The sequence below is a fragment of the Elephas maximus genome, chromosome 6, assembly GCF_024166365.1.
Source record: "Elephas maximus indicus isolate mEleMax1 chromosome 6, mEleMax1 primary haplotype, whole genome shotgun sequence".
In the NCBI taxonomy this organism is placed as follows: Eukaryota; Metazoa; Chordata; class Mammalia; order Proboscidea; family Elephantidae; genus Elephas; species Elephas maximus.
Window position 1 is genome coordinate 142142143 of NC_064824.1, and position 13913 is coordinate 142156055.

Below are 13913 nucleotides of genomic sequence, written 5' to 3' on the forward strand. Positions count from 1 at the left end.
TGGTTTAATGTCTTTCATTATCTTAAGAAAATATTCAGCCATTATCTCTCCAAATACTGATTCAGCCCTTTTCTCTTTTTCCTCTTTTTTAGTATTTTTTTAATACTTCACATGTGTTAAGTTTTCTCACTGTATCTTCTATGTCTCTGACCTCTTTCTGATTTTTCTATCCTTTTTTCTCTTCATGCTTCATTATGAATATTTTCTGCTGACTTGTATTCTAGGTCACAAATTCCCTCTTCAGCTATGTCTAATCTGCTATTTAACCCACTCAATCAGTACTAGATTTTAGTCATTTTACTTTTTTGAAAAATTGTATGTGTGATTATTTTTATAATTTCCATATCTCTGCTAAAATTCTTAATCTTGTCTTTTATTCTCCCAAACATAAAGTTTTAGTTATTTCAAAGTTTATGTTCACTAACTCCAAAGACTGACACCTCTGAGATTTTTTCTATTATCCATTGTTTCTGCTGTCTTAATTCATATTGCCTTAACTCCTCAATTCTTATATTGTCTCTCTGCTATTGCTTATGCAAAATTTTTATAGAAAAAACCTGAAGCCTGACATTAGGTGTCTTCCTCTTGATAAACTGCATTGTAATTTTTTTTCAAGGTATCAGAGACACTGGCTCTCAGAACACCTTAATCCAATTTCAGTAATTGAAATGATCAGAAGCTGAGCTGCAGACCTACTCCTTATTTAAACTTTGCCCATGAATGAATTTGTGTTGGCCTTTAGTAACCATCTGCTTTCACCATCTACTCCAAAAGACATGAAAAACTCACTGCTTAGCCACTTGGCCTCTCAGACTACCTCTTCAAAACTAACTTAAACCTCCAGGGATATAAGCCATGCTTTCAAAGCTGGGCTCATCCCTCTGGTCTTCTGTGAGCTCTGTTCAGTAATTATTCACTAAATCATTAACTCTCCTATGGCTTGAATCAGATGTTGTCGTTTGGGTTTCTAATAGTCATCACCAGGAAGTGTAGTCTGGCTTACCTAATCCAGTATTACTGTAAGTGGAATTTCCTATCCTAGTCTGAGGCCCCAGGACCATGCCAACATTGAGAAATGGCAATGCTTCCGTGGTCTCTTTGCATGAGTTTGTGCTAGTGGGATTTGAGGGTGGGCTGAAGATCCAGGTCCTGCTCTTTGCTGTATTCTTGACCCTCTATATGGTGACTGTACTGGGGAACCTCACAATGATCGTGGTCATCACACTGGACGCCCGCCTCCATTCCCCGATGTACTTTTTCCTTAAGAACCTCTCCTTCCTGGACCTCTGCTACTCATCTGTCATTGCTCCCAAGGCCCTTTCAGACTTCTTCTCCTCAAGAAAAATCATCACCTTTGCTGGCTGTGCCACCCAACTCTTCTTCTTTGCTCTACTGGTCACCACTGATGGTTTACTTCTGGGTGTCATGGCCTATGACCGCTTCATGGCCATCTGCAACCCCCTGCGCTACCCAGTCACCATGTGCCCCTCAGCCTGCACCCGCCTGGTACTGGGCACTTACTGTGGAGGCTGCTTCAACTCCATTGTGCAGACCAGCCTCGCTCTCCGTGTGCCATTCTGCAGCTCCAACCACATCAACCACTACTTCTGTGACTTGCCTTCTCTGCTCCGGATCGCCTGTGCCAACACAGCCCTCAATGAACTGGTCATGTTTGGCATCTGTGGGCTGATCATCGTGGGTGTGACATGTGTGGTTCTTGTCTCCTATGGCTATATCACAGTGACCATCCTGAGGATGCGTTCAGCAGCTGGGCGCCACAAGGTCTTCTCAACATGTGGTTCCCACATGACTGCAGTGACTCTCTTTTTTGGGACTGTCTTTGTGATGTATGCCCAGCCAGGAGCCATTGAGTCCATGGAGCAGGGCAAGGTGGTCTCCATCTTCTACACCCTGGTCACCCCCATGCTCAACCCCCTCATATACAGTCTGCGGAACAAGGATGTAAAGGAAGCCCTAAAGAGGCTGGGTCAGAAACATGCAGCTACATGAAGGGGGCAGCCAGGGAGAGACGGAGTATCTTGAGAACTCAGCGAAAGGAGAGCCTTTTGGTTGGGGTGGATCAGGAAATTCCTTCCATTGTTCTTTCCTTCATTCAATCAACTTTTATTTAAAGCACACTATGTATCTTGTATTTGCAAACTACTTGGAAAGATGCATATGACAATGTTGTTGTCCGCTAAGAACCAATAGTCCAATGGAGCAAAAATAATAAAATTTATTGTGTTGTTTGCAACTTATGAAGAAGTAAATTTATTACAATAATGGCACAAAGTACAGAATGAGTACATGTAAGTTTACACTGTTAGGGCTTCAGGGTAATTCAGTGATGGAAAGGATAGTATTTCCAACAACTTGTGCTGAAAAACTTGATATCCATATGCAAAAATATGAATCTCAACCCTAATAATAATTAACTCAAAATAAATAAAATCTCTAAATGTAAGAGCTAAAATTTTAAAACACATAGAAGAAAATAAAGGAAGACATTTGAGAGTTTAGATTAGGCAAAGATTTCTTAAATAGGACAAAATAAGCACAAGACATTGAGGGAGAAATTTGATAAATATGACTTTATCAAAATTTAAAAAAAAGAAAAAATTTTTGCATTTCCAAAAATTAGTTAAAAAATAAAAAGTTCAGCCATAATCTAAGAGAAAATATTTGTAAAATACATATTTGATAGAAGACATATCTGGAATATATGAGGAACTCCTACAATTCAACAGGAAGAACACAAAGAACCCAATCTAAAAAATGGGAAAAATCTTTGAACAAACTTTTATAAAAGAAATATAAGAATAGGAAATAAGCACATGAAAAGAATTTCAACATCATTATACATTGCAGAAATGCAAATTAAGACTACAATCGAGATATCAGTACACATCCAGTAGAATGGCTAAAATTGAAATGATTAATAATACCAGGTATTAATGAGGATGCAAGACCTATCCATCCAAAATTATATATCTTTACTGAAGGGCTTGAACTTTAACCTAAATAAAATGAGAGGCATTAGAGATTCATAGATTCAAGTGTAGGGACACTTAATATAGCAATTAGACTGATTCTCTCCAAATTAACCTATAGATTTAGTACAAATCAAGTTAAAATTTCAGTAGGTTTCAGAACGGAACTTGCAAAACTAATTACAAAATCCAAAGAGGCAAGAATAGCCAAAAAATTGTAAAGGAGAAGAATGAGAAGGAAGAGACAAATTGGCCAATGAAAATGAAAGCCACAGTGAGAAAATATTTATACCTGTTTAATGGGCAAAAAAATAAATTTGGCACTATAAAGGGTTAAAAATTATGTAGATCGATGGAATATCATACACATTGTTTATGAAACTGAAAATTGATAAAACACTTTAAAAACAATTTGGCATTATCTTTAAAGTCAAATTTTTGCATACTCAACAACACAAAAATTCTTCCAGATATAAAAGAGACTTCGTAACATCATTGCTTGCACCAAATAATAATGATAAAGAAAGCTGGAGGTAACCTAATGCCCATCAACAGAGAAATGAAAACATTGTGTTATTCAGCAATATTTTATAAACAATAAAATATTACTCAGCTTTGAAAATTAATGGACTGCCATTTTGTTGTTGTTAGTTGCTTCAAGTTGATTCCAACTCATGGGGACCCCATAAGTGCAGAGTAGAACTACTGCATAGGGTATTCAAGGCTGTGACCTTTCAGAAGCAAGTCAACAAGCTTGTCTTCCAAGGCACCTCTAGGTGGGTTTGAACTGCCAACTTTTCAGCTAGCTGTCAAGCACTTAAACATTTGCCGTACCCAGTACTGCCGCTTTAGTAACCCCCCCCACAAAAAGGATGAATCTTAGAAAAATAAGGCTGTGTGCAAAAAGCAAGGACCGAAAGGCCACAAACAGAATGAAACATTTCTATAGTTAGAGTGCTAGAATATAAAGTAGTATACTAACTACACGTACAGACACACATATATACAGAAAGAGAAATACGTGATAAAATAAAACAAAAAGAAGCAAGAGAATTATAAGCCTAAAGTTCAGACCCAAAAAAGTTCAGAATGGTGAAAAAAGGAGGGATAGATGTAAGCTATACAGATAATTTTTTAATTTATGAGTTCAGTGATGTAGTCACAAGCATTAATTATATTACGCCTTCTCCTCCCTTATCAACTATCTCCTTATCCAAATTTTCAAAGTTACAGTAATAGTAAAAAATCAACTATTAGGCTATTTTGCACAATAACTACATACAACTGGTTGTAATGAATGCCAGGGTGCTAGCTATGATGGTTAAGGTTATGTATTGACTTGGCTGGGCCATGCCTCTCAGCGGTTTGGCAGTTATGCAATGATGTAACTTGACAGGTATGTAATGTTGTAATTTCATAGGTATGTAATGATGTAGTCGCCCTCCATTTGGTGATCTGTTGAGATCATCCTTACTTTTTGCATACCACCGATTTCACATGATGACCTGGTCTTTTGAAACGAACCATGTCGATAAGTGAGGAAAGGGTGTATTAGAAAGTAGAACAAAGTTGCATAAGATAGAGCACGAATGGGCCATTATCAAAAGTGTGTCCTAAGCCAAGGATTTTAATTAGTCCACTTCTTTGTGCCTTATGTGCACATTTTAAAAAGGAAAAGGGAACCAAGAGGTTTGGCCGGCAGGTAGACAGGTAAAAAGGGATCAAAAACATGTGTAAAGAGCAAGAGATTTTTAGAAATGAACTTGAAGATTAGAAAAAGAATCAAAAAGAACTTCTAGAAATGAAAAATATAATTATTAAAATTAAAAATTCTGTTAGCAGATTATATGGCAAAGTAGGCACCATCGAATATAGAATTAGAAAACTTAAAGATAGATCTAAAGAAATTGTCCAGGACGCAGGGCAGAAAGGCAAATAAATGTAAAATACATATTATAAAAATGAGGTGACAGTGCCAAATACGCATCTAATAAGAGTTACAAAAGATGAAACAAAAGAAAGTGAGTAAGAAGCAATATTCAAAGAGAATTGATGGCCAATAATTGGTCATAGACACTAAACCTTAGGGTCTGAAATTCCAGACAATCCCAAGGAAGACTCAACGAAAGTACAGATGACATACATCATAGTAAAACTTTAGAACATCAAAGACAAAAAGAGACCTTAAAAGCAACCGGAGAGAAAAGACAGGCTACTACAAAGTAATATCATTTAGGCTGGCACTAGTTTCTTAACGTCGTTAGGTGCCGTCCAGTCAGTCCAACTCATAGCAACCTTATGTACAACAGAACAAAGCACTGCCCAGTCATGCCATTCTGATAATCGTTGTTATGCTTAAGCCCATTGTTGCAGCCACTGTATCAATCCTTCTTGTTGAGAGTCTTCCTCCTTTTCACCAAGCATGATGACTTTCTCCGGGGACTGATCCCTGCTGACATGTCCAAACTATGTGAGATGCAGTCTCGCCATTCTTTCTTCTGAGGAGCATTCTGATTGTACTTCATCCAGGATAGATTTGTTCATTTGTTATGGCAGTCCATGGTATATTCAATATTCTTCTCTAACACCACAATTCAAAGGTGTCAATTCTTCTTTGGTCCTCCTTATCCATCATCCAGCTTTCACATGCATTGGAGGCAATTCAAAATACCCTGGCTTGGGTCAGGCGCACCTTAGTCTTCAAGGTGACATCTTTGCTTTTAAACACTTTAAAGAAATCTTTTCTAGCAGATTTGCCCAATGCAATGCGTCTTTTGATTTCTTGACTACTGCTTCCATGGGCGTTGATTGTGGATCCAAGTAAAATGAAATCCTTGACAATTTCAAGCTTTTCCTCACTTATCATGATGTGGCTTATTGGTCCAGTTGTGAGGATTTTGTTTTCTTCATGTTGCGGTGTAATCCATACTGAAGGCTGTGGTCTTTGATCTTCGTTAGTAAGTGCTTCAAGTCCTCTTCACTTTCAGCAGCAAGGTTTTGTTATCTGCATAACACAGGTTGTTAATGAGTCTTCTAATCCTGATGCCCTGTTCTTCTTCTTACCATCCAGCTTCTCAGATTATGTGCTCAGCATACAGGTTGAGTAGGTATGGTGAAAGGATACAGCCCTGATGCGCACCTTCCCTGACTTTGAACCAGGCAGTATCCCCTTGTTAACTTTGCACAACTGCCACTTATCTATGTACAGGTTCCTCAGGAGCAGATTCAAGTGTTCTGGAATTCCCATTCTTCCCAAGGTTATCCATAATTTGTTATAATCCACACAGTCCAATGTCTTTGCATAGTCAATAAAACACAGGTAAACATCTTTCTGGTATTCTCTGCTTTCAGCCAGGTTCCATGTGACATCAACAATGATATCCCTGGTTCCATGTCTTCTTCTGAATCCAGCTGGGATTTCGGGCAGTTCCCTGTTGATATACTACTGCAGCCGCTTTTGAATCATCTTCAGCATAATTTTACTTGCTTGTGATATTAATGATATTGTTCAATGATTTCAGCATTTAGTGGAATTGCCTTTCTTGGGAATAGGCATAAACATGGATCTCTTCTAGTCAGTTGCCCAGGTAGCAGTCTTCCTAATTTTTTGGCCTAGACAAGTGAGCACTTCCTGCACTGCATCTGTTGGTTGAAACATCTCACCTGGTATTCCGTCGTTTCCTGGAGCCTTGGTTTCACCAGTGCCTTCAGTGCAGCGTGGACTACTTCCTTCAGTGCCATCAGTTCCTGCTTACATGTTACCTCCTGAGAATGGTTGAACTTCAACCAATTCTTTTTGGTATTGCTATTTCTTAATTGCAACAATGAAAACCTAGAAAAGAGTAGAAAATGTCTTCAAAGTGCTAATAAATAATAATTATTAGCCAACAATTGCATAGCTGAAATACCTATTAATAAAACAAGTAAATATGAAGACTTTTTTCCAACATCGAAAAAAATAGAGTTTACTATTAACAGGCCTTATAAATTCTACTTCAGCAAAGAAAGAAAAGATTGTAAAAATGTCTAAAAATCAAGAAGATATCATATACAAATAAAATAATAAATCTAAACAAACTTTGCTTAATAAAAATGTGTATATTCTTATCTCAATAAATACAATTAAAAAATACTTAATGATCCACGGAGAAGGACATTTATTTTATTGTTCATAGTGGCCCATAAGCTGGAAATAAAGTTAATGACCAGCAATAAGGGACTAGTTAAATAAATTACACCAACATCATAAAATATTTTATACCCCTTAGTAAAAATGAACTGGCTCCCAGTTCATCTAGAAGTCCTTTCAGAAAAGTCTTTCGAATAAAATTCTGTTTCATAAAATCAATGAATTTAATAAAAATTCAATTAAAATTGAAAATCCAATTTCTGTACAACATACGTTGCAGACAGGTAGACAGACAGACAGACAGGGAGAGGGAGAGAAGAGAAAATTTTTAAAGAGTCCTAAAAGGCATATTAGGAGTCCCTAGGTGGTATAGTGGAAACCCTGGTGGCGTAGTGGTTAAATGTTATGGCTGCTAACCAAGAGGTCAGCAGTTCGAATCCGCCAGGCATTTCTTGGAAACTCTACGGGGCACTTCTACTCTGTTCTGTAGGGTCACTACGAGTCAGAATCGACTCGACAGTAGTGGGTTTATAGGCGGATTACTGGTTAAGAGTTCGGCTGCTAACCAAAAGGTCAGCAGTTTGAAGAAACCCTTTGGGGCAGTTCTGCTATGTCCTATAGGGTTGCTATGAGTCGGAATCAACTCAATGGGTTTGGTCTTTTTTTTTAAGAGACACATTAGGAGTCCCGGGGTGGCACAAATGATTAAGCACTTGGTTGGCAGTAAAACCTGTCCAGAGACGCCTTGGAAGACAGGCCTGGCGATCTGCTTCCAAAAGGTCACAGCCTTGAAAACCCTATGGAGGGAGAAAAGACTGATCATGTAAAAGCTTTCCTGCCCAGTAGGGAGCCGAATCCAGCCAGAAGCCTTGGATCTGGAGGGCGTGAATGAGTGGGAACGGCTCTGCTCTGTGTTGGGAAAGCAACTCTGCGAGGTCACGGATCCCGAGGATATGATGCTCCTGGGCCAGGGCTGTGGTCTGCAGGGGAAGGGGGGTGCCCACCTGGATTGATCGGCCACAGCACCCAGGTAGGACTGCATCATTGTCAGGCTGGGTGTGTCACTGCCCAGGACAATTACAGAATTAGAAACTCAAATGGCCAGCAAATATACGAAAGGATGTCCAGCCACACCCACAATAAAGTCATGCTGACCAGACGAGCTAGCAGGTGTTTTGTTAGATGCGTGGATGTTATGCAGATTGGTGACCTTAAGTACTGGCAGGGGAGGGACATCTGTGTTTCCATGCCAACGGCAGAAGAAATCACACAACTTCTTTGGGCACAATAGGGTATCAGTGTACAAATTAGTTTCTCACCTACGGGAACATCTCCCTGAGAACAAAACTAACACACTTTGCAATGTTGTTGGTGACAGGGAAAAAAATAACCTCAATATCTATGAATCTGTTGGCTAAAGAAATTATAGTATCCATATACGAAGGTAGAGCCCTGGTGATGTAGTGGTTAAGAGCTCAGCTGCTAACCAAAAGGTCAGCAGCTGGAATCCACCAGGCGCTCCGTGGAAACCCTATGGGTCACTTCTACTCTGTCCTATAGGGTCGCTATGAATTGGAATCAACTTGAAGAAATCAAGTTTGGATTTTGGCTTTATACAAAGGGAGAGAAACTGACTCAGAGATACGTTTACAGTGCTAAGTGAAAAAATAAAATTGTAGAATGAATGAATACCATGATTTAATTTTTAGGACACCCATACCAAAAATAAATAAATGAAGCAAAGGTCACAAGTGTCCACCCACTCAGGGAAAGATTTGTTTCTAGGTGTTAATCTTTCTAAGTTTTTCCTGGATTAAGGGAGCAATGTCTCCCTTTTTACTTGATCATTTCTTAATTGTTTGGATTTCTTCATGTGGGTATTCCTTTTGAATCTTAAAACACAGAGAATGTTAAACATGTTTCTTGGGAAAAAAAGCAAAAAGAAGCTTGGTGACTACCTTCTTTAATGTTCTAATGTAAGATGGTGAGAGGGGCTGCCCAGTAGAAAACAGGTTTCCAGGTTCCTGGGGCAGGAATTTCCCCACTAGGTCACTTTTCCTCCACCAAATTGGTGGAGATGTGTTGGGTGGGGAGGGGACAGGAGGGGCTCAGGGCCCAGGAGGACACCCCTGTCACCCCGGAAGGCGGCCTCTCTACTGAAATCCACTGGAACTGTCTGAGGCTCCGTGCTTGTCTCCTGCTTGCCCTCTGGGGGTCCCTGAGCAGTTTCCAGGCTTCAGCACCAGGCTTGGAGGTAATGAGTCCAACCAAGGATGGTGACAGGGACCCAAGGGGCCAGGAGTCCCAGCACACTGCAGGCCTGAACACAAACAACCGCCCCTAATAGACCATGTGAGGCTCGAGTCCTAGCCGTGCCAGGCACAGAGAAACATCGCTACAGTGACCCCATGGTGGGGGCTCCCCCACATCCCAACACCCTGCAATGGGAACCAAGCGTGGAGGAGCTGGGCTGAGTTTCCCTCTCTCCACCAAGGACCTGGCAGCTTTCTGTACCTGAGCCTGGATCACCTGGGCCCAGCTGGGACCCAGGTACCCCACATGCTCCCTCCCCTTGCTCACTTCACTGTAGAGGGTCCAGTACTGGGTGGCTGGGGTCATCACCATCAGCACAGACCAGAAGTCAGGAGCCCAGCCACCCAGGAATACAGGCCCTGGCTTTGTGGCCTTGCGTGAGTTGTGACCGTCATGATAAATAGAGGGGACTGTGGTGAAACTGCTCAGCAGGGCGTGGGGTACAGTTGCCCTGACAACGGGTTCCCAGGAGGACAGAGGAACCTGACTTCACCCCTGCCAAGCCGAGGGCTCACCAAGAGCTGCCCTCCGCCTCCAGGACAAGGAGGCAGTACTTGTTCAAGTTCAATGTGAACAGAAATGCTTGGGGATCTTGTACAAACAGGCTCCCAGGTGATGCTGAGGCTGCTCGTCCTGGGACCTCTCTCTGAGGACAAGAGTTGAATGAAGAGCTGTGGGGTGTTCATCATAGGCCTTCCACACCACAAAGACATTTCCACTGCTCAGCTAAAGACTGATCTACTGAGCAGCCCCCGGGTTCAGCTAAACCAGCCAGAGTGATGGGCCTGTGTGTTCTCCAAACTTAAACAGGGAACATGGCTTTGCAAATAAACATACCAACAACCTTCTGGGTTCCCATGTCCTGGACAGTCAGGTTTGTGAGGAGCTGGAAGCCCCTGAGGGGAGTTACTTGTCTGGAAAATAACCACAGGGACATTAAACTGAGGGCCTCGAGGCAGAAGGAGCAAAGTGAGCTCATTTGCTGAGGCTACTGGACAGATGGGTCACAGTGGTCCTCACTGTATGTGTGTCAGTGTGGGGGTAGGCAGCCAGGGGCCACCAGCTCTGCCAGGCCTCCTGGAGCTCCTGCCCGTAGTTGGGGCAGTGCTCCACTCTGCCCTTGGCACACAGCTCCCTATTAGGGAGGTGGGGGTTCCAGTGGCATGGCAGTACTGATGGTCCCAAATGGCTGCTGTGTGAGGGTGGCAGTCAATGTCTCACTGGGAGAGGACTTTGGCCCACCCATCCTTCCATCTGTTTGAATATCTATGTTGTCACCAACCACCTTGTAGGAGCACTGTGGGGCTTGAAGGGACGTGGGGACGATTCCTCCTCTACTTCTCACCACTGACCACCCGCCTCTGCTTACACACCTCCTGGTCGGGGAGCTCACTCCCTTCAAAGGCACCCTCTCCATGATGCCCCAGGTCTGCCTCAAGGAAGCTAATCATCCACACTGAAATCAGCCTGCACAAGCACACGCACCCCAAACCCTCCCTGTGACGTCACAGCCTGCCCCCTACCACCTCTGCCCACTCCTCCTTCACTAGGGTGGCCACTCCCTCAGTATTCTGGCCAGCCTTCACAACCTACACCTGTTACCAGTCCCCCAGGTGTGGTGCCCAGCCTCTGCTCATGGCTCTCCTGTGTGGTTTGTGCCGAGGTGGGGTAGCAAGCAGCCCCTGGTGGAAGAAGTCCACACAGACTAGGACAGACATTCCAGTGCTGAGTGGCTGTTGTGCTCACAGCAAATTGAGCCCAGAGGGGAAGCTAATGGGTATGGGGGGTGCGCCAGCCACGGGGACAGTGAGGAAGATATCTCTACATGTGTCCCACCGCTCTCTGCTGGCTCTCAGACCCTGAGACTGAGCTGCTCTCCAGGATCTGCCTGACAGCTGGACTTTGGTGGCAGCCCCCTGAGACTCTCAAGGGACAGAAACCCTGACTGATGGAGGGCCACTAGAGTCCAGACAAGGAGCCCTGGTTGCACAGTGGTTAAGCGCTCCACTGCTAACTGAAATATCAGTGGTTCGAAACCACCCAGTGGCTCTGAGGGAGAAAAGAAATGACCATCTGCTTCCATAAAGATTACAGCCTTGGAAACCCTATGGGGCATTTCTACTCTGTCTTACAGGGTCACTATGAGTCAGAATCAACTCAACAGCAATGGGTCAGGGTTGCCAAGGTGGGCAGAGTCCAGCAAAGGAGACAGATAGTACTCGCAGTAGCCTGATGTGGGCTGATCCCTGTTCAGCCTCCAGCTTGCGGCGGAACTATTATAGTCACCGGGTGCATTAAGTAAACATTGCTGAGTTGCTAATTCGTGGATAAGGCAGGAAGAACAGGGTCAGATACTCAGGTAGGGTCGGGCAAGCACCTAGGAAAAACTAGGCCCATGGGGGGAGGTAAGCAAGAACTTTCAGGAGCTGGGGGGCTGACATACTGTCCCACAAGCGGGCTATTTAACTCAACTGTGTCAGGCTTTTCTGTAACCGCCCCCCCATCAATCATCCATCCAACCATTCATCGTTCATCCATCCATAGCAGCATCTCAGACTCAGGGCGATTGCTTGATACATATCAATGAATTAACAGATGAAGAGGAAATGTCGCCCTTGTAGGTCAAGCTCTTCAGGAGCTGGGCGCCTGTCATCTCTTTGTCAGCAGACAAAGTACCACTAACAGGCCCTGTGCTCCAGGGGCACATGTGACAGTGGACACTGACTGACTCCCTCTTGCTGGCCCCTCTCTACCTCACCTTGTCCTTACTCTGAGGCCATGTTGACCCAAGGTGATGGGAACCTCTCGGATCTCTCTTTGCAGGAGTTTGTGCTAGTGTGATATGAGGGTGGGCTGGAGACTCAGGCTCTGCTCTTTGTTGTGTTCCTGGCCCTAAACGTGGTGACCCTGCTGGGAAACCTCACAATGATCATGGTCATTACAGTGGACGTCCGTCTCCACTCTCCCATGTACTTCTTGCTCAAGAACCTCTCCCTCCTGGACCTCTGCTACTCCTCCGTCATCACCCCCAAGGCCCTGGCCAACTTATTCTCCCCAACCAAGGCCATCACCTTAGCCATCTATGCCACCCAGTTCTTCTTCTCCCTGCTGAACACAACTGAGCACTTTCTCCTGGCTGTTATGGCCTATGACCGTTTCATGGCCATCTGCAACCCCCTGCACTATCCGGTTACCATGTGTCCTTCAGCCTGCGCCCACCTGGCACTAGGTACCTACTTTGGAGGCTGGCTCAACTCCATCTTGCAGATCAGCCTCACATTCTGCCTCCCATTCTGTAGCTCCCACCGCGTCAACCACTTCTGCGATATGCCACCTCTGCTCCGCATCACCTGTGTCAACACAGCCTTCAATGAACTGGTCACGTTCGGCATTTGCAGGCTGATCACCGTGGGGACCACCCTTATTGTCCTGAGGATGAACTGGGGGACCGGGAGACACGAGTTCTTCTCTACCTGTGGCTATCACATGGTTGCTGTGTCCCTGTCCTATGGGACCGTCTTTGTGATGTACACCTAGCCAGGGGCTGTGGAGTCCATGGAACAGGGCAAGGCGGTCTCCATCGTCTACACCTTGGTCATTCCCATGCTCAACTCCCTCATCTACAGTCTACAGAACAAGGAAGTGAAGGAGGCCCTGAAGAGGCTGGTCCAGAAACACTTAGCCATGTGAAGGAGGGCTGTAATGAGTAGGCAGAAGTTCATTTTTAAATACTATCAAGCAATTTTCAAAGAGATTTATAGCAATTTTTATGCCACCCAAAAAGAATATAACAGATCCAGTTGCTTCACATTGTGTGAAATCAGTATTGTATATATATATTTTTTTTAATTTAATTTTAGCCATTTGATGTATCTGTTATTATGGGTCACTTCCATTTTCCTACTGGTGAATGAGATTGGGCATCTTTTCATAAATTTAGTGGTCATTTGGATATTCTGCTGGGAGTAGTATCTATGGTTTGCACTTAACTGTCTTTTTCTTATTGATTTGTAGGGGTTCCTTATATGTTCTGGAGATGAGACCTTTGTTGATGGTATGATGCTCAAATATCTTCTTCTACTTTGTGGTTTTCATTTTCACTCTCTAATGGTGTCTTTCAATCAACAGAATTTCTTACATTTAATGTAGTAAGTTTATCCATCTATTATTCTGTGTCTATATCACAAAAAAACTGCATACCAACATCACAGGGAAAGTCCTCCAGGTTATGTTTTAGAAGTTTAATTGACCAGCCTTTTATATTAAGAGAGACAATTCATATGCAATTAATTTTTGTGGTTGTTTTGAGGCAGGGTCAAGTTTTACCTTTTTGCCAAATGGCTATCTATTGACTATTATTTACGGAAGAGCGATCCTTCCCAACTGCAGTACAATATCACTGTTATGGATTGAATTGTGTCCCCCCAAAAATGTGTGTCAACTTGGCTAGGCCATGATTCCCAGTATCCTGTGGTTGCCCT

The 13913-nt window shown here is 43.2% G+C and overlaps 1 protein-coding gene and 1 pseudogene across 1 annotated transcript; both read left to right on the plus strand.

Moving 5' to 3' along the window:
• The first annotated feature begins 1059 nt into the window (after window positions 1–1059).
• On the plus strand, window positions 1060–2010 carry LOC126078491 (olfactory receptor 12-like). Its single transcript, XM_049889038.1, has one exon. The coding sequence runs from the start codon at window positions 1060–1062 to the stop codon at window positions 2008–2010; it is 951 nt and encodes a 316-aa protein (XP_049744995.1).
• Window positions 2011–12210: 10200 nt separating this feature from the next.
• LOC126078387 (olfactory receptor 12-like) lies at window positions 12211–13122 on the plus strand (annotated as a pseudogene).
• Window positions 13123–13913: the final 791 nt, after the last annotated feature.

Bases quoted from the DNA above. Each gene is read 5' to 3' on its own strand.
- LOC126078491 (XM_049889038.1), top strand. From the start codon at position 1,060: ATGCCAACATTGAGAAATGGCAATGCTTCCGTGGTCTCTTTGCATGAG.